Below are 25,425 nucleotides of genomic sequence, written 5' to 3'. Positions count from 1 at the left end.
AACTAGCATGCCTCAGTTTTGTAATAAGCGGTACTAAGAGCATGATCGTAAACACAGAGGGGTGGGGCCTGTGTTTCATGATGTATGGTGAAGATAAAGATCACATTTTCTTACTCATCCATTGAGGGACACTGGATGTCTTTTACCTCCAGTATATACAAAAGCAGCCCAACTGAAAGGTGGGCAACACGGAAAAAATCACTAACAAACCTAGTAGGAAAAATAAATAACCCCAATAGAAAAAAAGGGGACTGCCTGCAGCTCAAGAGCAGCCTGAAGGACTATGAAGCTGGCATCAAATTAGGCTGCAACCTCCAACTGATAGCAAAAATGTGAGAACAGCTGACCAGGTGGTAACCTTGCACAGAGAAATCAATGCTTGATGCCGATGGATGAAGAATACGCATTTAACAAGTTGATGTATGTCTTGACAGGGAAAGGAGAAAAACAATCTTTAAGACCATAAGCTTGGGGGTTTCGTGCATAGAAAGGCTGTCATGTCAGATACTCACCTTCAGTGGCAATGATTACCAGGAAAGGACCCCTTGAGGGGGAAAAGAGTGACCTCGAGGGAGTCCAAACAGCAGTTCCTGAGAACACAGAGAACAAACTTTGATCCTATTGAGTTAAAAGAGACAAGCGAAATAAGGAACATAAGAACTCCCCATTTAAAAACTTATAACCAAAAATAGCCAGTAAGAACCAGACTTGAAAGTGTTGAGAGCTGAGCTCTAATCCAACCATATGGAAAAAGGGGAAGCCAACTTCAAGATGAAGCCCCTTGCTAGAACTTGCTGGAAATCCTTCCTATTATCAAAACAGTCACAGATTTAGATATGCCCTCAAACAGCAAAATCATGAGCATTACTAGGTCAGTGAAGAGCATCCTGCCTGAGTTGTACCAGAGCAAGGAAGACCACCAGAAAGCCCTTCATCTTGAGTCTATGAAGCAGATGAGGCAGAAGCAAAAGAAGGGAGGAAAAGCCTATATCCGGGCATATGGACCCTACGGAGTTACTAGAGCATACACTGCTACTGCCAGAGGATTCATGTACCTCAAAACAAACCTCATTAAGGCTGCAGTTGAAGCAGGCTATCCTGGGGTCCACATCCTGCGCTCTCCACTTACATTACATATTCTGGAAAGCACCCCGGTATACGGATTGAAGCAACCACTTGGGGAAGTCTGTCCACCAATTGTTCACACCTTAGAAGAGCATAGCAAAAAGATCTAGAATGCAAAATTCTCACAGGTCAGGATCTAAACTACCTTTCACAGCAAGATCTCATGTTTCTCCTCAATGGCTGAAGCACACCAACATGCTCAAGATCAGGTGACCTGTCAAGGGAATGATATACAAACAACCACATCTCCTGAAACTCCAGGATGTAGACCAGGAGATGAGAATTCACAGAAGATCAGAGCCCTAGCACTTGGAGGGTACCCATGTCCCCCTCCTCAGTCTGACAGGCTGAGGTCTGATGAGAGGCTCTTTTAGAACATAAAAAGAAAGGACTTTCCTGACTTCCAGAGCAGAAAGAAAGATCCACCAGAGCTTAGAGACGTAGCCAACTTGTACCACAACAACAATGGGGGACTGGGCTGACTGAGAGGGTTACGCGCAAACCCATGTCCCTCAGGCAACAGCTGAGATGCAGGCAACTTTCAGACTGAAGAGCAAAGATATAAGATTAGATAGAATTGAAACTTTTCTGCAGAAAAAAACAATCTGCTCTAAGCTGCCGGAGGGACAAGCACTGATTTCTGAAAATTCAGTATCCAAATAATTCAATGGCCCTTTCGGACACTCAAAGATTCATTTTCCAACAGTGCCTGTGCTGACTGTTTCCTACATCAAGGCCAGCTAAGTATTCCACAACATTTGGTTTCCTCTGCTGGGACAAACAGGCACTGAAGATTCCCTTGACACAATCACTGCAAATTATTTAGACTCATGCCACGTACACGCGATCATTTTTCGGGTTGTAAAAAACAAGGTTTTTCAGCCTCTAGAAAAAAAAGAAGTTTTTCAGCGTCTATAAAAAACAAATTTTTTTTCAACTTCATCAATCAAACGACATTGCCTACACTCGATAGTGAAAAAAAATGCTCTAGCAAAGCGCTGTGACGTACAACACGTACAACGGCACTATAAAGGGGAAGTTCCATCCGAATGACGCCACCCTTTGGACTGCGTTTGCTGATTTTGTGTTAGTAAAAGACGATTCACGCTTTTCTGTCTGTTACAGCGTGATAAATGTGCTTACTCCATTACGAACAGTAGTTTTACCAGAACGAGCGCTCCTGTCTCATAACTTGCTTCTGAGCATGCGCGGGTTTCTCACGTCGTTAAAGACCACACACGATCATTTTTTACAACCCGAAAAACTACATTGTTTAAAACATCGTGAAAAAATTAGAGCATGTTAAAAAAAAAATTTGGTCGTTTTTCAGAACCCGAAAAATGCTCTGAAGCCCACACACGATCGTTTTAAATTACATTTTTAAAACATTTTGTTTTTTTACAACCCGAAAAATTATCGTGTGTACGCGCCATAAGAGAAGGACAGTAATTGCTTGCCCCTTTTTGAAGGAAAGTCTCTATATAAGACCTCCTAATGGACTCCAAAAGGGTAACATAATTCTCCTGTCATTGGAACTATGTCTGGTACTCTATGTGAGCTAATTTGGGCCTGATTACATAAAATAAATCGTCTGTCCCCCTCATTCTAAACTTCCGTTAATACGTAATCGGCAGTATTTGGGAAGTATCAATAAGATCTTTTAGCTCTGAGATGTTCTGCTGGGGTTTCCCCTTTTTCTCCGGTGCCCGCCCGGGGGGCCGTGTATGCTGTATGCAGTGTTGCTGAGAGGATTATTGTACTATACTTATGCGTCCTGATGAAGCTTAACTTTGTTGAAACGCGTTAACACATGAGGATCTCTTTTTCATTCGACTTATCAAGCAAGAGTATTGTAATTGTTTCATGTATAGTTGATCCATTAAGCACCATGATTATTGCTTTTACGTAATTCTCTGTTTTTAAGGACTATGTATAATAAAAATTAGAATTGTATTTAAGACTCCTGGTCTGGCCTATATAGTCTGACTAGGCTTCTTATGCTGAGACAGGTGGGTCATTTTTCCTCCAGTGACATCCTTGATAATATCAAGGCTGCGCCTGAAGAGATCTGCAGGTATTCCTTGCACTGAGGCAGCGTACACACGGTCGGACAAAACCGATGAGAATGGACCAAGGTTCTGTTTCATCGGTCCAAACCGACCGTGTGTATAGCCCATCGGTCTGTTGTCCTTCGGTCCAAAATTTTAAAACATGCTTTAAAATCGAACCGATGGCCCGCTGCCCAATCGGTCCAAACCGATGGTTAGTACAGAAAGCATCGGTTCAAAACCCGTGCATGCTCAGAATCAAGTCGACGCATGCTTGGAAGCATTGAACTTTGTTTTATTCAGCACGTTGTGTGTTTGACGTCACCGCGTTCTGACCCGATCGGTTTTTGGAACGATGGTGTGTACGCACATCAGACCATCAGGCCACTTCAGCGGTGAACCGATGGAAATGGCCCGTCGGACCATTCTTATCGGTTTGGAACGACCGTGTGTACGCGGCCACAGGGTCCACAGAGCGGCACAAAACCAGAGTGCTCTATGTATGTGTACTGATTAAAGACCAATTAAAGACCAATTAAAGCGGTTGTAAACCATGGATGTTTAAAAAAAAAAGCGCTGGGCTGTGAGAGGGCTGACATGTTCCATGGTCTTTTTTCCAGATTTGCGCGCTCCGGCTATGTGGTGAGCCCTCGGTTCAGGCACAAAGCGCATGCACCAGTAACGTAACTAACTGCATTTAGGGTGAATTTCTAGTTTAGGAGATATTCATTTTACCTACAAGCATGCACTATTATAGGCTTACCTGTAGGTAAAAATGACCAAGCAGGGTTAACTACCGCTTTTAAGAGACACGCCACAATGTTTCTTACAGGCCATTACAGCTGTAGAGTAAAGTTACAGCTAAATGCTCCACATGCTCTATCAGTGAAGAATCGACTGGCACAGATGAAAAATGTATTTTACGCGATTTAGACTATTCTGCCATGGTTTCACAAATTAAAGTCATGGACTCCATTAGTGGAGTGTGAGCTGAGGTTACCTGTTGTAGTGGAATTGTCCCCTCTGTGTCTAGAAACAGACATGTTGCGCCTGCTTTGTGGTAAGGCAACTTAATCTCAGGGTACATGGAAAGGTACTCACTAGTCCCAGACATCTGGTAGCAGGTAAAGTTTGGATGGCCTAAGGCAACCAAGGTCACTGTAGGTGGGCACCAGGAACAATCTGAAGATTGAAGTTCCACGTGTCTCCTCTGCAAGTGCTGAGGCAATGCCAATGGACCTAAAAAAAGTCTCTGCAACTAACTTACAGACTGGAGTCTGAAAATTACCCTACACAAACTCAGTCACTTCCAGGCTAGCCTTGCAATGTCGAGTCCAACAAATGTACAGACATGGCACTACAAAAACTAGGCTGAGAATGGCCATACTGTAATGTTGCAATTGTGGAGGCCAGCTCTGGCAGTGATGTAGGAAAGAGTCTTAACTGAAGAAAAAAATGTTAAAAACATTTTTTTAAATGCCAGCAAAAAATAGGTTAGTCTTTTAACAGCAGAGTTAAAAAAAATGCCCATCCTCCTTGGACACTAGCAAAAAATGAGGCACGGTGGTAATAGGAAGAGTTAGTTTGGACTGGCCTACAGTTTATAGTTTTGCCAGAGCTCAGTCCTCCTGTAGGCAGCAGTATAAACCAAAGGTTAAAGAGTTCCTGTGTCCTTCAATGGAAGAGAACGGAAATGTATTTACCTTTAAAAATTGTTACCAATGCTGTGACATCCTCTTGGAACACCATGGCTCAAATATTGGTGAAAACATATGCTTTCCCTGTGGTTTAATCTAGGGAGCGGATTTTGTTCTAGCAGCATAAAAAACAATACCTTCATAGTGATAGCTATAATTAAGTTACTTCCACAGTGTTACTTGATATAATCATAACAGCAATAGCATCTTGCTGCCCTTGACTACAGAACATACCCACTTTATATTATAGAGATGAGAGAGATATTCTGCAGTACAGGAAGAGAGAACTGGGAATCACTGCTTTGCATTTCAGTGCATTTACTTTACTTACATTTCTGGATTTCTGGCAGATCAGATTTCCATATTTGCAATGTTTTTAAGGGGATGAAAGGGGGTACAATATTGCAGAGATGCACTAAATATTTATTTAGATAGATGCCTTATAAAAAAATCTAGCAATAGACAGATATATAGCAATAGACAGATGCCCTATCTTCTACTGGTCTACATGAGAATTTTTTCTGTCTAGGGAGATTCTTAAAGGGCAAGTTCACCTTTACAGAAAATCTTAAAATTGGGAGCAAGAAGATGGGTCTCAATGTTCCCTCCCCCCCTTTCCCAAATTTCCGCTTTACCAGAAAATTTGTAAGGTGAACTTACACTGGACCCTATTCCTATCTGATCCCGCTGTACCAGAGTTCAGCGATCCCCCGCTGTCAGGCACCTGTACACCGCTTCACCAGTTTTCAGTAAAAAAAAAAAAAAACACATTAAAAGTTAATTTTAGGGATCACAAAAACGCAATAAATTACCCAAATTGCACTGCATTACATTTTTCGGGGTTGGGCTTGATGGCCAGGGAAACTGTGAATGGGGACCAACAACTAGAAGTGGAGGAGAGTGGACTCTCTACCCAGGCACCCACAGATACAGAGAATACATAGCGGGGGGGGGGGGGGGCACATGCGGGGTGTGGCGAGAATTCGGACAGCACCCCAGGCACCAGGACAAAATTTCTGTCGCCATCTGCAGTTTGTCAAGCCCTGAGCAGTGCCATCCATGCGATGGTGCTGACCAATTACAATGCCTCCTATCCATACATGCTGAAAGGTATGGATATGAGATTAAGATTTCAAATCCCCGCACTGGTGAGGCAGCACCCCAGTGTTTGATAGTGGGGAATCGCGAGACACTGGTACAAGTGATGGGGAGGTCTAGTGTAAGATCACCTTATAGATTAACTGTAAAGGTGAACTTACATTTTAAGGATTGTTTTTTTTTTCTAGGCAATTGTTTTTGAAATGTGATTTTTTCTAAGGTGTCTGCTAACTACCTAAATATATATACTCCGAAAAACAGGATATTGTAGCATGTGTGCCCACATCTAACATCCATATTGCATTTAATGTTTTATGGAAACAACAGCATCTGCCTCAGGTGGAGACTCTAATGCAGGGGTGGGCAATTATTTTTTCGATGGGGCCACATGAGAAACTAAAAATATTTTGGAGGGCCGGGCCAAAAGGCTAAACTCAATACTGCATAAAATCAATTGTATTTCTTTATAAAAAGCAGTAAATATCATTGTTGGACAACTGGTACGAGTACTTGTTATAGTTAAACAATGAAAAAGTGAGGTTGCCTTACAAGAAAAAAAATTTAATTTATTAAACAAAATTTCCCAAAACAATGAACATTTTTCACTATTTGTGACTCATATTAGTGAAAATTTCCAGAGAGGATCAGAGACTGCGGACATGATACCAGAGAGGATCAGAGACTGCAGACATGATACTAGAGAGGATCAGAGACTGCAGACATTGTCCCCATAAAGTCCTGCCAAACGACAATGTATGCCGTGTCATAAATTATGGTTTATGTATGTCTTATTGTCTTAGTGATTGATTCACATCACAACTTCATTGATAGCTTTTTTTTTTGTATGATTTTTAGTTTTGCTCATTACTGCCACACACGTGCAATGCATGGCTGCATGTGTGTGGCAGTGATGAGCAAAAGCAAAAATCATACAAAAAATAAGGGTATCAATTTCAAATCAATGAAGTTGTGATGTTAATCAATCACTAAGACATACATAAACCAGTGTGCCATCAATTGCTGCCAGTGTGCCATCAATTGCTGCCAGTGTGCCATCAATTGCTGTCAGTGTGCCACCAGTGTGCCATCAATTGCTGCCAGTGTGCCATCAATTGCTGCCAGTGTGCCATCAATTGCTGCCAGTGTGCCACCAGTGTGCCATCAATTGCTGCCATTGTGCCATCAATTGCTGCCAGTGTGCCATCAATTGCTGCCAGTGTGCCACCAGTGTGCCATCAATTGCTGCCAGTGTGCCATCAATTGCTGCCAGTGTGCCATCAATTGCTGCCAGTGTGCCACCAGTGTGCCATCAATTGCTGCCAGTGTGCCATCAATTGCTGCCAGTGTGCCACCAGTGTGCCATCAATTGCTGCCAGTGTGCCATCAATTGGTGCCAATGTGCCATCAATTGCTGCCAGTGTGCCACCAGTGTGCCATCAATTGCTGCCAGTGTGCCATCAATTGCTGTCAGTGTGCCACCAGTGTGCCATCAATTGCTGCCAGTGTGCCATCAATTGCTGCCAGCATCCCCACAAGCAAGTACCTGATGATGATGATGATGAAATCTCTGTCCTGTCAGTGTTTTGCTGCCTGCAGTCCTCGGCCGTCTCGGGTCTCCTACAGCAGCCTGTGCAGTGTGCACAGTGTGAGGTGAGGAGTCGGGACCGGGTCATTACTTGGCGGGAATTGGGGGACTTTTTTGAATTCGGGGACACTCACTCCACGTGGTGACGGGCGGCTGGGAATGCCGTCAGCGGGGGGCGGGAAAGGAAGCGTGGCCAGCTCCAATGGCTTCTTCGGCTGAATCAGCGGGGGAGGGGGAAAGGAGGCGCGGCTAACACCCACGGGTTTCTTCGGCTGCACCAGCGGGGGGGGCGGGAAAGAGGTGCGGCTAACACCCGCAATTCTTTCGGGTGCAAATTCAGACTTCAAATTCAGATTTCTAGCGATCCACCCGGGGGCCGGATTAAAAGGTCCGCCGGGCCGTATACGGCCCGCGGGCCGTAGTTTGCCCACCTCTGCTCTAATGCCTTGTACACATGATCGAATTTCCCGACAGTTTTATTCGACGGAATTCCGTTCAAGATGTCTGGCATACACACTGTTACACAAAAATTCTGACCGTCAAGAATGCAGTGACGCACAACACCACGACAAGCCGAGAAAAATTAAGTTCAATGCTTCCAAGCATGCGTTGATTTGATTCTGAGCATGCATGTTTTTTTCTCCATCGGAGTTCCCTACAGACGAATGGAATTTCTTTCTAAATTCCAACGTAAAAAAGTCCGATGGGGCACACACACGGACGGAATATCCGATGAAAGAATTCCGTCTGACCTTTTCCATCGGAAATTCTGATCATGTGTACAAGGCATTACTATAGTCAATTTGCCAATTACATAACAAATGGGTAAACATAGATAAGAAAAGTTAATGAGAAAAAAACTCATACCTGGTCATGTAGGACATCATGAAGAGTCACAACGTTAGGGTGTCCCTGACACATCTTCAGAGCTGCCACTTCTCGCTGAGTATTTGCCTCCATCCTGTAAAAAAAAAGAAGCAGACTGAAGGTGACTGAATGCAAAAACTTCAACTTATTTATCTACAGTATTCATACTAGAACTCTACATCTTAGTCTGTTCTATGTACTTTTGATAGTTAGTTTACTAGCTAGAATCTAGGCGTATTTAAAACATTTACGTGCTCTAAAAGCCTCTCTGCTTTGTTGCACTTTTTCCTCATTAGACCACTTTCACACTGAGGAGTTTTTTTAGGCAGTTTAGCGCTAAATATAGCGTCTAAATACCACCTGAAAAACTCCTGCCCTGCAGTCTCAGTGAGAAAGCCTGAGTGCTTTCACACTGAGGCGATGCGGTGGCGGGACCGCTCTAAAAGTCTTGCCAACAGCATCTTTGGAGCGGTGAGAGCAGTGGTGTGTTTACCGCTCCTTCCCATTGAAAACAATGGGTCACCACGGCTATACCGCCGGCAATGCGCCTCTGCAGGGGCGCATTGCCGGCGGTATTAACCCTTTTTCGTCCGCCAGCGAGGGTTAAAACCGCACCGCTAGCGCTGCAATTCCGACGGTATAGCGGCGCTATACCGCCACTGCACCTCCCGCCTTAAAGTGTCTTCTTTCAAGGAAGGTAGAGATTTAAACCCTCTCACACCCAGCTAGACTCAGTTTTGTGGCAAGCAATAGAGAGACCCCATATCCCCCAAATTTAGATTCTGATGGCTGAGAAAGTCCACCTGCAATTTTCTATGCCAGGGAGGTGGACATGGCTAAAACATGAAGTTCTGTTCAAGAAAGTCAGCTTCCCTCAGAGAGGTGTGACTTCTGGTGCCTCCTTGATGACTGATGTAGGCCACGGCTGTGGCACTGTCCAACTGCATTCTTGCTGAGGTTCCTCACAACAGAGAAGTGCAGTATTGATAAATGAATTGCTGAGCTCCAGTATGTCAATTTGAAGGACAACCTCCTCCAACAAGTATGTCTCCAGCCCAACATGCTGAAATCTATTGTGAGGACCATCCCTGGTCCTCACAATAGAAAGGCAGGGGCTTCACTAATTCCAGTGCCGGACTGGAAATCCACCAGATCAGGGTCTGGCTATGGGGTTTAGACGCATCAGGCAGTCTATGTATCCCATGTGGCCAGAATGTTGACTCGGGAGCGGTCTGGAATAAAACTGGGAATATGAGACTGCCCTCCAAGGAGCATACCATTGGACTAAAGACACTCATGCATGCATAAATGCACAAAGGATCCTGGCATGTTCTGTTCTGGAAAATTTGGTGTCCACAGTCAGACCAAGGTACAAGGTACTACAATCCGTGAGATGGGTCCAGCAATGATTTCTGAAAATGGATCAAACCAAAGCTCTGCAGAACCTGTACTCTCTCCTGTTAGATATTGGCTGATAGGGAGCACCAATACTTTGAAAGGAGATTGTCCAGGTACCCCATAATGTGGATCCTCTTAAGGACAGATCCAAACCAAAACTAGGGAAAGCATCATTGTGACCTGGGAGCTATGCAGAGGCCAATGGAAAGGTGACAAACTGGAAATGCTGATCGCCCACTGCAAAGTTTAGATAGTGTTGATGAGATTGAAATGGGAAGATAGGCATCCCAGATGTCTATTGTGGCCAGAAAGTCCCCTGAAAGGAGGGAGGTAATGACTGACCTTTTAGAATGGGACAAATTTCTCCATTTGGTTTTGGAACCTTAAAGAGGTTTCAGAAGAAAGCTTGAAAGCATTCTCATGGTGGTATAGGGTTAATGGGCTCCTGGCTTGAAAGCAGTTGGACAACTGAAAGCAGATCCGCATTCTGTGATGGGGATGGAGACCTGTTGGAGAGCTTGAAGCAGACAGGTGGTAAAGTGTGAAATTTGTAGCCCATGGAAACAACACTCTGAACCCAAGCTTCTGAGATCTTCTGGGACCAGAAAGCTGAGAAGAACAAGAGACTTCCCCCCACTTTGAGAAGTGAGGGCACCCCATTTCCATGCAGAGCCCTTGGCTCCAGTCTTGACTGGTTTGAAATGCCACGTCTTCATGCAAAAGTAGGTTCCTGTCTCAGACTTATCACTGGAAGATTGGGAGGAACAAAAAAATATTCCCTAATCTCAGAGGTAGTAGACCTACTAATGGGTATACCAGCTTTTTTCTTCTAGGTGGAAGACAGTACTCTTACCCCCAGTTATCTGGGGGTTCAGCATCCTTCTAACCACCACTTTGTGTTGTGGAAGCCCTGGCTCTCAGCTTACCACTATGCGGCCAGGCAACAATCGACCAAGCTGCTGCAGGAACAGCAATCACTGGCATTGTGCTAGTATGCTGGAAACCTAACTCACAGTGGGCAGCTCATGTATGAGGTTACTGGGAGATCAGCAGAGGTGGGCAGCATATTCTGTGTGCAGGTTCTTGAATAGGTTAGGATGCTTAAGGAATTCCCTATCCTGATATTGAGTGCTCTTAGTTAGCACTTTTTTGTCAGCTTAAAGCCAGGGGTGATTCCTCCAACTCTTGGGTGAAGTGAAGAAAAAGAAAGGCGCACCAGCCTAGTGTATTACCGTTTGACAGTTTAATAAATAAATAAGGAAAAATAAAACTACTCACAAACGAGATAGTGTAAAAGGCTTGTCAACAACGGTATAATGATGAATACCCCTCGAGCCACAATCCCGGATGGGGGGGGAAGAGGTGTGTCACTGCCGGCTGACGCGTTTCAAGGCTACAGAGGCCTCTTCATCAGAAAGTGCAAAGGTAGGAACTAACACAGAGCACATGGGGGGGGGGGGGGTACAGAGGTGGACATGGGGGGGTTACAGAGGTTGACGTGGAGGGGGTACAGAGTTGGACATGGGGGGTACAGAGATGGACATGGGGGTACAGAGGTGGACATGGGGGGTACAGAGGTGGACATGGGGGGTACAGAGGTGTACATGGGGGGGTACCGAGGTGGACATGGGAGGGGAGGGGGTACAGAGGTGAACACAGAGGTGGACGGGGGTAGAGAGGTGGACGGGTGTAGAGGTGGACATGAGGGGGTACAGAGGTGGACATGGGAGGGGGGGGTACAGAGGTGAACACAGAGGTGGACAGGGGTAGAGGTGGACATGAGGGGGTATAGAGGTGGACATGGGGGGGGACAGGGGTGGAGGGGGTACAGAGGTGGACATGGGGGGGTACAGAGGTGAACACAGATGTGGACATGAGGGGGTACAGAGGTAGACATGGGGGGGGTACAGAGGTGAACACAGAGGTGCACAGGGGTACAGAGGTGGACATGGGGGGTACAGAGGTGAACACAGGTGGACGGGGGGGAACAGAGGTGGAGGGGGTACAGAGCTGGACGGGGGTAGAGGTGGACATGAGGGGGTACAGAGGTGGACATGAGGGGGAACAGTGGTGGACATGGGGGGACAGAGGTGGACATGGGGGGTACAGAGGTGAACACAGAGGTGGACGGGGGTAGAGGTGGACATGAGGGGGTACAGAGGTGGACATGAGGGGGTACAGAGGTGGACATGAGGGGGTAAAGAGGTGGACAGAGGTGGACATGGGGGGTACAGAGGTGAACAGGGTAGAGGTGGACATGGGGGGGAACAGGGGTGGAGGGGGTACAGAGGTGGACATGGGGGGGTACAGAGGTTTACATGGGGGGTACAAAGGTGGACATGAGGGGGTACAGAGGTGGACATGGGGAGTACAGAGGTGGACATGAGGGGGTAAAGAGGTGGACATGGGGGGTACAGAGATGAACCCAGAGGTGGACATGGGGATGTACAGAGGTGGACATGGGGGGGTACAGCACCCTGAGACCAGTACCGAGTACCCCGAGGTATGTGTGATTATTCTGTTAGTTTGACAAGTTAACTTATTTTGTTTTTGTAAACAGGCACTTAAATAAATCTTGCACTGTATTTATTGTGAAATATATATGCATATGAGCGTATACTTTTTTTTTTTTGGTGGGGAAGTGGATCTTGGGTGGGAGTTCCCACACTTTTTTCCCCAGGACTTGACCCCTGTTGGCAACCCTGCAAAAGGCAACTTGGGGCCAAGGTGAACTCTGAACCTTTTCTTAATACACCTCTCAAAGTCATCACAGATAAACAAAAAACGCCTTGAAAGGAACAAGAATTGTGCAATTTGTACTTTTCTATAAGGCAAGCAGCACAGCTCACCTCTTGCTAAGGATTTTCACAGCATATTCCTTCTTGCTCTGGCGATGGCGACATTTCCTGCACACAGAGAAACTTCCAGACCCCAGAGCTGACTCCTGAAGATCCATTTCATACTGCTGGAAGAATGGAGAGTCCTGGGGGTGAAAATAGGTATAATAAGTCTACAAAGAACAATAAAGTGCAGCTTCAGAAAAAGGGGGGATGGTGAAAGCATGGTAATGTCAACCGATAACAAAATAAAGGTCACGTTGTCATTAAATGTATGTATTTACTGGCTGAGCAAGTACTTAGTTTGAGTTACAGGTTGACATTGTAAAGGGATCACTCTTACCCTCTGGAGTCATCTGTTTCCTTTTAGTGCGAGCCACGCATAGTTGTCTGGTTAAGTGATGCCCGTGACGTTTTTTTTGCCTTAATTTAATATTTATTATTTACAGCCCCTGTAAGGGTTTTTTGCTTAAAACTTATGTTGTATGCTTTTGTATTGTCTATGTGCTAAAACTCAAAAAACAATGTATTTTTATGTATTTACCTTCATAGCACTCAAAGATAGCGTGGGGCTTGAAGGCTTGTCAGCAGATGGGGCAGGCATGTCTGTCATTGCTGCATTTACACCAAACAGAACAGATGGAGCTACAAAGGAGTAACCCTAAAACATACAAAGCAAAGTTAGGAGATGGAGCCTACATTTGTGCTGAAAGAAAACATACAGTTTTTGTAAGACATTATTTCTTTGCTGAAAAACAAATAGTGTAAGCTATATAGGGTAGTTATTCTGAGGTTTTAACTAACTGAACATATCTCCATAATAGCATACTTAACTGCTTGCTGACCGCCCCATGTACATAAACTGCTGGGCAGCGGCTCCTACAGGCAGAAGTGATTACAGGTACACGATTCTGCACTTTCGGGTCTGCGACACAGCGGGAGCCAATCTGCGGGTAGGGCAAACCTGCCGATCAATCGACAGAGGTAGAACGGCGGTCTGCCTATGTAAACAAGGCAGATCGCCGCTCTGTGATAAGAAAAGGCAGAGATCCTGTGTTTCTGCTAACCAGGAACACAGATCTCTGTCTTCCCACAGTACAAGCACCCCTACATAGTTAGGAAGCACTCACATTTAACCCTTTGATCGCCCCTGATGTTAACCCCTTCCCTGCCAGTGTCATTAGTACAGTGATAGTGCATATTTTTTAGTACTGATCACTGTATTGGTGTCACTGGTCCCCAAAAAGCGTTACTCTAGTCTCGTACACACGTACGGGTTTCGCGTTGGGAAAACTCACATGAGAGCTTTTAGCCAGGAAAACTTGCCGTGTGTATATTCCATCGCAGTTTTCCCAACAGGAAAAGAGAACCAGCTCTCTTTTTTCCCGCCGGAAATTCCTGGCAGTTTTTAAGCTGGCAGTTTTCCTATGGGCAAACGATGGAGCATACACATGGGCGGGATTCCCGACCAAAGCTCTCATGGCAGTTTTCCTGTCGGGAAACCCTGTCGTGTATAGGGGAAAAAGTTACCGAGCAGGTTCTCCGTTCTCCCCGTGGTAAAAAGTCCGCCGGGAAACCCGTACATGTGTACGAAGCTTCTGTGTCTGATTTGTCCTCCGCAATGTCGCATGCCTGCTATAAGTCACGGATTGTCGCCATTACTAGTAAAAATAAATAAATACAAATTTCATAAAAATATCCTATAGACGCTACGTTTGTAGACACTATTAGGTGGATTCAGATAGACTTATGCTGGCGTATCAGTAGATACGCCAGCCTAAGTCTGAATCTGCGCCGACGCTAATTTAAGCGTATTCTGGAAACCAGATACGCTTAAATTAGGCTCAGATACGAGCGGCGTAATTGTCTTACACCGTCGTATCCTAAAGTGTACTTTTTAGGCTGACCGCTAGGTGGCGCTTCCATTGCGGTCGGCCTAGAATATGTAAATGAGTAGATACGCCGATTCACGAACGTACGCTTGCCCGACGCAGTAAAGATACGCCGTTTACGTAACGCACTTTCAGGCCTAAAGTTATTCCATCAAATAGCTGGAATAGTAATGTTAAGTATGGTTGTCGTTCCCGCGTCGAAATTTGAAAATGTTACGTAGTTTGCGTAAGTCGTCCGTGAATAGGGCTGGACGTAATTTACGTCCACGTTGAAACCAATAGGACCGTGCGGCGTACTTTGCCACAATGCACACTGGGATATGTACACGGACGGCGCATGCGCCGTTCGTAAAATACGTCAATCACGTCAGGTCACCCTACATTAGCATAAAACACGCCCCCTCAGCCGAATTTGAATTATGCATGCTTACGCCCGCCCGATTTACGCTACGTTGCCGTAACTTAGCAGGCAAGTACTTTGTGAATCATGTACTTGCCTCGCTAACTTACGGCGGCGTAGTGTAAATGCCATACGCTACGCCGCCGCAACTATGCGCCCGCCTACCTGAATCCACCTATATAACTTTTGGGCAAACCGATCAATATACGCTTATTGTGATTTTTTTTACCAAAGACATGTAGCAGAATACATATTGTCCTAAACTGATCTAGAAATTTGATTTTTTTCAAAATTTTATTGGATGTGTTTTATAACAGAAAGCAAAATATATATATATATATATATATATATATATATATATATATATATATATATATATATATTTTCAAAATTGTCTGTCTATTTTTGTTTATAGCATAAAAAATAAAAATGGCAGAGGTGATCAAATACATACAACCAAAAGATTTTTGGGAAAAAAAGGACATCAATTTTATTTGGGTAGCAACGCACGACCGCGCAATTGTCAGTTAAAGTAACTCAGTGCCTTATTGCAAAAAATGGCCTGGTCATTAAGGGGGTAAAACCTTTGGGAGCTGAAGTGGTTAATTTGGCAAATACAATACCAACACAGTCATACTGTAATTAAACCCAGAGATGTAACTGATAAAGGTCACTTCACTGTCACATGCATGCCTGGATACTATTAAGCTGACAGTCTATACCAGTGAATTACCAGTGGCTTGCTAGTTACATGTGACTCTCAGAAAATATGTACATTGCTTGTGGCATTAGATTAGAAGCTGCCAGACTTGACCACGGACATCACACCCCCCCCCGTAGCTCCAGCATCCCTCTGTTTTTAGAGGCTGCCACCGCACACACACACACACATATACACACACAAAGTACTGTATATGTGATTCTGCACTTGCCGCCGGCAGGCAGCTCCTGCTCTTGGAAATACACAGAGAGCTGAGATCTGCCTATGTAAGCAAGGCAGATTTCAGTTCTGACAGAGAGCAAAATCCATTACTTCCTTTAGTAAAAGCACCTCACCGGACACACAACATATGTGAACATTGGCTAGGCACACAGTTAACCCTTTGATCGCCCGAGATGTTTACCCTTTCCCAGCCAGTGTCATTAGTACAGTGACAGTGCATATTTTCAGCAATTACTACTGTATTAGTGTCATTGGTTCCCAAAAAGTGTAACAAAAATTCAGTTGGTGTCCGATTGTCTGACGTAATATCGCAGTCCCGCTATAAGGCGCTGATCACTGCCATTACTTGCATAAGAAAAAATGTCAAATAGAAAAAATTCCATAAATATATCACATAGTTTGTAGATGCTATAACATTCTGCAAACATATATATACGCTTATTGGGATTTTTGTTAATCAAAAACATGTAGCAGAATACAAATTGGTCTAAATTTATGAAGAAATTAGATTTTTTTTAAACTGCAAGTTCACTTGAAAGTGCAATTTCTGTAGATCGCTGTACATCTGAGGGTAAGCTCTGAAATTAGGGGACGCTCTGCTGACTTTACCATCCAATCATGTGCAAGCAAAAATGCTGTTTTATATTTTCCTTGCATGTCCCCCTTGCAGTGCACTTGTAGTTCAAAGTGGATTTGCCTTTCATAAATAACCCCTATTGTGTTTATTTTTTTCAAAATTGTCGGTCTTTTCTTGTTTATAGAGCAAAAAATAAAAAATGCAGTGGTGATCAAATACCACCAAAAGAAAGCTCAATTGTCAGTTAGGCTGCATTCACACCTAGGCGTAGGCGATTTGCGGCGTTTTTTACCGCGATGTGCCGTGACAAATTGTGGCGTTTTTTACCACGATTTGCTGCGACAAAAAACGCAGCGTTTTTTACAGCGATTTTCGCTGGAGGGGTGATTACACATTGTGTAATATGGCCGAACGCCGAAGACGCCTGAAAAAAAAGGGTCAGGGACTTGTTTTGAGCTTCAGGCGTTTCGGCGTGGAGATGTGAACCATCTCCATAGCCGACAATGTTAAATCACCCTTCCAGCGTATTGCAGGCTGCAATAGCGGCGGGGGTCGGGCGTGAAAACGCCTAGGTGTGAATGGAGCCTTAAAGTAACGCATTGCTGTATCGCAAAAAATGGCCTGGTCATGAAGGGGGAAAATCTTCCGGAGGTCAAGTGGTTAAACGTGATTAAAGATATAATCAAGACTAACTAGTTCACATGCAATACATAAATAAATAACATTCATTTTTTTTTTCAAGTAATATGTGACACAAAATAAGCTTTGTACTTGAATGTGTTGGTGCGATAAGGTGCTAGTAAATTGATGGCACTGCAGGATAAATTTTTTCCTTGAGTTGGGCTTTAACCCTTTTACTCAGAAATGCTGGATACTGTTCTTTTCATAATTTGCAACTAAATCACTGGAAATATGAAAATATGGTCATAGCCATATAGAGGGGTGACAGGCATGAGGAAGTGTGCTTCACAATGCGTTTGGCACAATTAAAAAAACTCATTAAGCCCCGTACACACGATCGTAACTTTGTGCGACCAAACTCACATTGGAATTCCGACGGAGTAAAAGAGAACATCTTCTCTATCTAAACTCTGATGGAATTCATCGGAATTACTCCGATAAGGCATACACACGGTCGGAATTTCCGATGGAAAAAGTCCATCGTACTTTTTCCATCAGAAATTCCGATCGTGTGTATGGGGCATTAGTCATAAAGCAGCAGCATGAAAGTTGTTCTTCTCACACAGAGGGTTATACGTAGGAGAAATATATGTTTAAAGGGGTTGTAAAGGTACAATTTTTTTTTCCTAAATAGCTTCCTTTACCTTAGTGCAGTCCTCCTTCACTTACCTCATCCTTCCATTTTGCTTTTAAATGTCCTTATTTCTTCTGAGAAACCCTCACTTCCTGTTCTTCTGTCTGTAACTCCACACAGTAATGTGAGGCTTTCTCCCTGGCAAGGAGTGTCGTGCTCGCCCCCTTCCTTGGACTACAGGAGAGTTAGGACGCCCACTAACACACAGCTCCTTTCTCTATCTGCAATGCAGAGAGCATCCTGACTCTCCTGTAGTCCAAGGGAGGGGGTGAGCATGACACTCCACACCAGGGAGAAAGCCTCGCATTACTGTGTGGAGTTACAGACAGAAGAACAGGAAGTGAGGATTTCTCAGAAGAAATAAGGACATTTAAAAGCAAAATGGAAGGATGAGGTAAGTGAAGGAGGACTGCACTAATGTAAAGGAAGCTATTTAGGGAAAAAAATTGTACCTTTACAACCCCTTTAAAGAGTAAAAAGGACACAATTTGCATAAATGTCATAATTCTGAACGTATAGAACTAGAATTGGACAGACCTTGAATATACGCGCCCCAGAAGGTGGAGTTGCTGCTGGAGAGTACACAGGGTCTAAACTTGTAAATTCATCTGAAAAATTGCTGACATCCGTTTCGCTGCGTATAGACGGGCGGAATGGAGGATTGACTTTCCGCAGAGCCAGAGCTTCCCAGTCCAGACCCTATATTATAGAGAAAAAAACAGGTTACAGACCATGCTTCACACAAGAATAATCCCTTTAAAACATTGGACAGTGTCTCCTCACCTTGTAGAATCGGTGTTCCTTAATTTGGAAAGCACCCTCTGCTCCGAGTCGTTTTTTTGGATCCTTGCGGAGCAACTTTTGCAGAAGATCTCGAGCCTCCAAACTTAAAGATGAGGAATACGAGGGCTCCATCTTTAGGATCCGTCTGTGATAAACATGGTTCTCGTGTCATGCAGTATTGTTAGCCATACTTCAGTCTTTTACTCTCAAGGGAAAATACATGTATCCATATTTTCAGAAATCTACCAAACCCTTCCTTAATAAACTCTTCCCCACCACACCCTTATTATTTTCTTACTGATTTAATTCACTCACTTAGACACTTCACTCTGTGAGTTCTTTTCCCCCTCCAGTGTAAATGGAGATGCTCCTGTTAGCAGTTCATAAATGAGGATTCCCAGACTCCACCAGTCCACTGACTGTATTAGAACAGACAAAATATAAATATGACACACTCATTTCAGGGAATATAGCTTTTTTTAATGAGTTGATTTTTGTAATGACTCACCTTGCCATGACCTCCCTGCCCTCTGATTATTTCTGGTGCCATATATTCAGTTGTGCCGCAGAAAGAATATGTGCGTTCACACTGCACACAGAAAAACACAGGAGTACAGTCATAACATGTAATCAACATTACACATACTGAAAAGAACATTTACACATTGCATAAGGAATTAATTAATGATGGTAAGTAATATTTCAGTGCATTTATCTACAAGAGTGAACTTGCAGTACATTACTCAGAGTTGTGTAGAATCTGTATTGGTATTTTGCAGTACTGAATGAACTGCCAACGTTTAAAGTGCATTACAATGTTTTAAATTGAATGTGAGTCACGGCTCTGCCTCATTCTTCCATATATTTAAATGAGAAGAGAAAGAACTCATATTCTGCTGAATTAATACACAGTCTGAAGGGCAGCATCTGCCACGATTGTTCATGGGATAGAGGAGGACACAGGTTTGCTCGTGAGCAGTGATGAGGACAACGATAGTTTAATAGTAAGGCCCCTTTTACAATGGGGCGGTTGGTGCGTCGGCGGTAAAGTGATACGTTAGCGTCAATTTCGCGACACTATTTGACCGCTAGCGGGGCACTTTTACTCCTGCTACCGGCCGAGAAAGGGTTAAAACCACTGCAAAGCGCCGAAACAGAGGCGCTTTGCCGGCGGTATAGCCGCAGTGCCCATTCATTTCAATGGGCAGGAGTGGTATACACACCGCTCCTTCACCACTCCAAAGATGCTGCTAGCAGGACTTTTTATACCATCCTGCTAGCACAACACTCCAGTGTGAAAGCCCTCTGGGCTTTCACATTGGAGAGACAGCAGCGGCTCTTTCAGGGCGCTTTGTAGGCGCTATTATTAGCGTTATAGCGCCTGCAAAGCGCCCCAGTGTGAAAGGGGTCTAAGTCAGCATCTGCCAAGGTGTTTGGGACTTTTACAGCCAGCTGATTCTAGACCCCTAATTTTCTTGAATTCTTTTTCTTCTGCAGTTTACATACGTAAATTATGTGCCCACCTATAGCTTGCCTCAATAATTTCCTGCTACATAAGACCACAATATAAATTAATCTAAAGACTTCATTCATGTGACTATGGTATGCCTGTTTACATATATGTAAGGCCTCGTACAGACGAGCAAACATGTCCGATGAAAACGGTCCGCGGACCGTTTTCATCGGACATGTCCGCTCAGAGATTTCGGTCTGATGGTTGTACACACCATCAAACCGAAATCCCCGCGGACAGACAGCGCGGTGACGTGGCGGTGACCTTGACGCCGCCACGTCACCAAACCAGGAAGTAAAATACTTCCACGCATGCGTCGAATCCATTCGACGCATGCGGGAGATTTCTGTCCGCTGATTAGGTGTACTAACCAGCGGACATGTCGGAAGGACGGGTTTCCAGCCGACAAGTTTTAAAGCATGCTTTAAAACTTTTGTCTGCTGGAAACCTGTCTGCTAGGCTGTACACACGGTTGGATTTGTCCGCTGAAACTGGTCTGCGGACCAGTTTCAGCAGACATGTTCGGTCGTGTGTACAGGGCCTAACATATATAGCTCTTTTGTGAATGTAGGTGCAAGATCTAAAATCAATGACTCACCTCTTCAGCCATGAATTCCTTGCTCAAGCCAAAGTCTGTAAGTACCACATGACCATCACTGTCCAATAAGATGTTCTCCAGCTTAATGTCTCGGTATACAATACCCAACTGAAGAGGAGAAGTGTAGAGTAAGAACATACCATGTTATTATACCAGCCATATAGCACAATGTAAAGAGAAGAAGTCATATGAACTGCAGTAAAGCAGGGTAGACATGATCTTACCTTGTGTAGGTGTTCAATAGCCAGAATAACCTCTCCAGAATAAAAGCACACAGCGTCTTCCGAAAAGTTATCCCGCTGATAGAGATGAGTAAAAAGTTCTCCTCCACTAACATAGTCTACAAGTATACAAGGACAGAATATGTCACAACTTAATGTTCTACCATTTCTGGCATGCCCAAATTAAATTTTACGCATTGGCATTACTAAGACCAGGCTACTGGTGTTTCTTGTTTCAGCCAGGTATAAAACCCTATAGCCACTGTGCACTAGTATACAGATTCATGGCTCTGGAAAATAAACAAGTTACTTATTACTAATAGACTTGTTAAAATTTCTACGTGTTGCTGGGGTTGTTGTAGGGATGGCATCTTTGCAGGAGTAGCATGGCATCACCCTCCTGCTGTGCAGTATGGCCTTGATTTCTCTTATATGATCTGGTTACATATACAAATGTCTATGGTCAGGGAAGCTTCTGTTGACCCTGTCTTACAGGGTCTGAGCCAGCACATGAATAAAAATAAGAGACACTTTACTCTTTACGTTTAGGCCCCTTTCACACTGAGGCGTATTTCAGGCGTTTTAGCGCTAAAAAGCGCTAAAAGCGCATAAATAACGCCTGAATACTCCTGCCCCAGTATTCTCAATGTGAAAGCCTGAGGGCTTCCACACTGAAGCGATGCGCTGGTGGGAGAAAAAAAAATCTCCTGCAAGCAGCATCTTTGGAGCGGTGAGAAGAGCGGTGTGTATACCCTCCTTCACCGTTCCTTCCCATTGAAAACAATGGGACATCGCGGTAATACCGCCCGCAATGCGCCTATTGCAATTGCGGGCGCTATTAACCCTTTTTTGGCTGCTAGCGGGGGTTAATACCGCACTGCTAGCGGCCGAATACCGCCGCAATTCCGACGGTATATCGCCGCTAAAAATAGCGGCGCTATACCGCCACTGCACATACTGCCCCAGTGTGAAAGGGGCCTTACCAAAGTAAGAATGCATATTCTATACCTGACCAATCCCTATGGAAGCAGACAATAACTGTGGTTGCTGCCACTACTACAGTGATCCTTGCTATTCTCAAGGTCCTGTGCCAAGTGGGTGACCCCATGTGGCTACTATGCAGAAGGGTAGCTGCTCAGTATATAGTGAACACGGGGTCGCTCTCTCTGCATGGGTTCACACTACTGCGGTCTACAGCATCGCATGTCATTTGTACAGGAATCGCACCGGATTCCTGTACAAATGACATGCAAATTCAGTATGGTGCAAATTGAGCTATACATTATGTATGTCTCAATTCGCACTGGATCTGCACCAAAAAAGCGTAGGACCCTTTTTTTTTGTCTGCACTGGAATCGGATCGCATGGGTGTTCAGATCCATGCGATCCGATTTCATCGGATTCCATAGTTCACACTGCGTTCTGTGAACCGATTTGGGGGTATCATTATCTTTATATCGACCCCTGCAATGGTTCGCAGAGCATAGTGTGACTTGCTTGCGATTTGGATGCGGTGCGGGAATCGCACAGGAATCAATGTGGTTTCCGCACCACATGAGTGTGAACCCAGCCTCTGAGATTGCGTTGTTATTTTATCAATGAATACAAGGCGTTATCTGATTAGATGAGAAGCAGAACATGACATAACCACTTCACCAATCAGAGATCGCTTTGCATTTTATTGTGGAAACTGCAAGGCATTCTCTGAACGGCTCTCATGCTAAGTGGGTGATACTCTGTAATCATTATGCAGCAGAGCAGCTGCTTGACACAGGACTAAGATGACAGGGATTAGTCAGGTATGAAATATACATACGTACATCGGTCCAAGCTGCACATGTAACTATGAAAACAAAACAAAAAAAAAACATACCTAGAATTCAGATTTATTGATTGTTTTAACCCAATTTATATTCACCAACCACATTTTTTACTATTTGGCAATAATGGAGTATCATTATTATTATTCTGTGTGTATAAAGCACCAAATTACTATCCTGGTGCAGCAATATTCTTTTACCTATTTAAATGACCGTGACCCAGTAGATGCTATTTTGGTGCATTAAATTGAACATCTGCTGCTGTATCATGTACAAAAGACCATCAACAATAATCTCAGTACACTGATATGTTTCAAATTTCAATTCTGTTTTAGTTAGAGAAAGAATGAGTCAGCACTATAATTCACTGCTTCTGCAAAACTAGGTCAAGGATCTGATATTTCACAAACCTTCCTATGTGGCTAACTGATTATGGATTGAGCTAAACTTTTGGATCCGAGCGGAAGTTCACCACCACCTATCCTTCCCCGCGGCCTCCTGGGACACGTCACGCATGCGCAGTGGGCAGCAGGCTGTGAAGCCGCAAGCAGTCACAGCCAGCTGCCCACAGTTAGTATACCGGGGGGGCTGAAGCCTGGTGAAGAAACCAGCTGGGTAAAGACAGCGCTGGATCCTGGGACAGGTGAGTGTCCTATTATTAAAAGTTTTTAAATTTTTCAATAGATGACTGACCGACTGCTTTAATTGAACAAACTGAAGTTAGAAGCTGGTTGGCTACAATGCACAGCTGCACCAGATTTTGGAATTTTCCAGTTTTAGAAAATCAACCCTTTTGAGTATTTTTCTGTTTCAGGGTTGGGTGTTAGGCAACATGTTGCATGTTACATCCTAAATATGGGTGTAACATGTAATATGTTGTTAGAGATGGAGATAGCCTTTAACCACTTGCTTACTGGGCACTTAAACCCCCCTCCTGTAACCAAATTACATTTTTATCATTTTTCCCCCCACAAATGGAGCTTTCTTTTGGTGGTATTTAATCACCTCTGCGGTTTTTATTTTTTGTTAAAAAAAAAATACAGATTTTTTTTTAAAAAAAAATATTTTTTTTTATATTTTGTTATAAAATTTAGCAAACGGGTAATTTTTCTCCTTCATTGATGTACGCTGATGAGGCTGCCCTGATGGGCTGCACTGATGGGCACCCATATGGCAGCACTGGTGGGCACTGAGAGGTGGCACAGAAGAGCATTGATAGGTGGCACTGGTAGGCATTGAGAAGTGGCACTAAAAGGCAGCATTGATAGGTGGCAGTGATGGGCACTGATGGGTGGCAGTAATGGGCACTGATGAGTGGCAGTAATGGGCACTGATGAGGCTTTGATAGATGGCACTGGTGGGCATTGATAGGTGGCACTAGCAGGGGGTACTGGCAGGGCTTACAGGCGACACAGAGGAGGCAGAATTGCCTCCTTCCTCTTCGGGACTGATGTCCCTTTCACATAAGCCGGTGATTGGCTTTTTTTTCTCCTCACGCTGTCAGCGTGAGGAGAAAAATAAAACTATTTCGGCTTTTGTTTACATTACGTGATCAGCTGTCATTGGCTGACAGCTGATCACGTGGTAAGGGGCCGGGACCCTGTACAAAAGACCTGATATTAAGCCTCATACCCATATCAAAAAAATATTATATAAGTATATGTGTGTGCTTGTCTCTTTCTGAAGAAGGTTGAGCTCTGCAAATTCTGAGTTTAGGGATCTAATTTTTATTAAAGTGGAAAGATCCTTAATGTGGATGTAAACCTTCACATATACCCAGAGAAGTGAACAGCTTCAGATGATACACAGAGATGAAACACATCTCCCTACATAAGTTTTACATGTATATCTGCTGTCTTCAGCTTTATATACTGTTTAGAAAGTTCAGATTGTGTTAGATTTTCTCTTAATGTTCAACACTGCAGTGAAGTCTGGGCATACAGCCAAGACAGCTGATTGGAGGAAAGGTACACACCCCCTCTCCCCATAGGTAGAGACTTTCAGAGCTGATTGTTGAATATTTCAGGGCTCTGCTAATTTATTTATAGCATCCTCCCCAAAACTCAGGCTAATTTTATCATATGTGACAGAGAACTTTTCAGGAGTTTACAGGCTGATAAAGAGAACAGAGCAGGAGACAGCTACAGGACTTAGTGCTTTGAAGAGAGATAACAAAACACTGCAGATATATGTGCCCAGCTCAAATTTCATGAATTGGGGCTACATCCACTTCAACTCTCTAACTATGAGAAAGCATTAGCGATTCTAAGCACACTACTTCCATTACCTACCCAGTATAAGGTGGAGTTTAGCATCTGTCTGGAAGGCATAGTGAAGGGTCACAAGAAAAGGACTCTGTCTCACATGTTCTAGCACAGTGCGTTCAGTCCGTGTGTGCTCTGCAGTTTTCTCTTTTTGAACCAGAGCTGCCTTACGCAGTACCTTCATGGCATAGAGACGATTTGCATCCGAGCCAGTCACTTTACGAACAAGGAAAACTTTACCATATGCTGCAAGAGTCAAAAAAATATTACAAATGCCATATGAGGCAAGAAACAAATAGCAACAGCAAGCAAAGATAGCATTCATTATTTCAGGATTATTTGTCAGGCTCATTGAATTTAAACCTTTAAACAAAGCATAGGAGCATCCTAATGGCCTGATCTGGAGTATATGGGATATATTTCAACAACCTGAAGCTCAATGTC

General features: G+C 44.0%; 1 protein-coding gene across 2 annotated transcripts in view; it reads right to left on the bottom strand.

Moving 5' to 3' along the window:
• Positions 1–25,425, bottom strand: part of LOC120917567 (ribosomal protein S6 kinase alpha-5-like) — a 90,027-nt gene that overhangs the window by 41,879 nt on the left and 22,723 nt on the right. For both annotated transcript variants that reach the window (XM_040328967.1, XM_040328968.1), the window contains exons 3-12: positions 25,009–25,227; positions 20,901–21,016; positions 20,677–20,784; positions 19,074–19,154; positions 18,881–18,984; positions 18,566–18,710; positions 18,320–18,481; positions 13,200–13,316; positions 12,668–12,801; positions 8,421–8,514 (exon numbers count right to left, since the gene is read on the bottom strand). In XM_040328967.1, coding sequence (XP_040184901.1) covers positions 8,421–8,514; positions 12,668–12,801; positions 13,200–13,316; positions 18,320–18,481; positions 18,566–18,710; positions 18,881–18,984; positions 19,074–19,154; positions 20,677–20,784; positions 20,901–21,016; positions 25,009–25,227 — 1,280 coding nt within the window. The remainder of the gene's footprint in view (positions 1–8,420; positions 8,515–12,667; positions 12,802–13,199; positions 13,317–18,319; positions 18,482–18,565; positions 18,711–18,880; positions 18,985–19,073; positions 19,155–20,676; positions 20,785–20,900; positions 21,017–25,008; positions 25,228–25,425) is intronic.

Source organism: Rana temporaria, chromosome 11, assembly GCF_905171775.1.
Source record: "Rana temporaria chromosome 11, aRanTem1.1, whole genome shotgun sequence".
Lineage (NCBI taxonomy): Eukaryota > Metazoa > Chordata > Amphibia > Anura > Ranidae > Rana > Rana temporaria.
The sequence above is the reverse complement of the archived record's forward strand: the minus strand, read 5'-3'. Positions and strand labels throughout refer to the sequence as shown.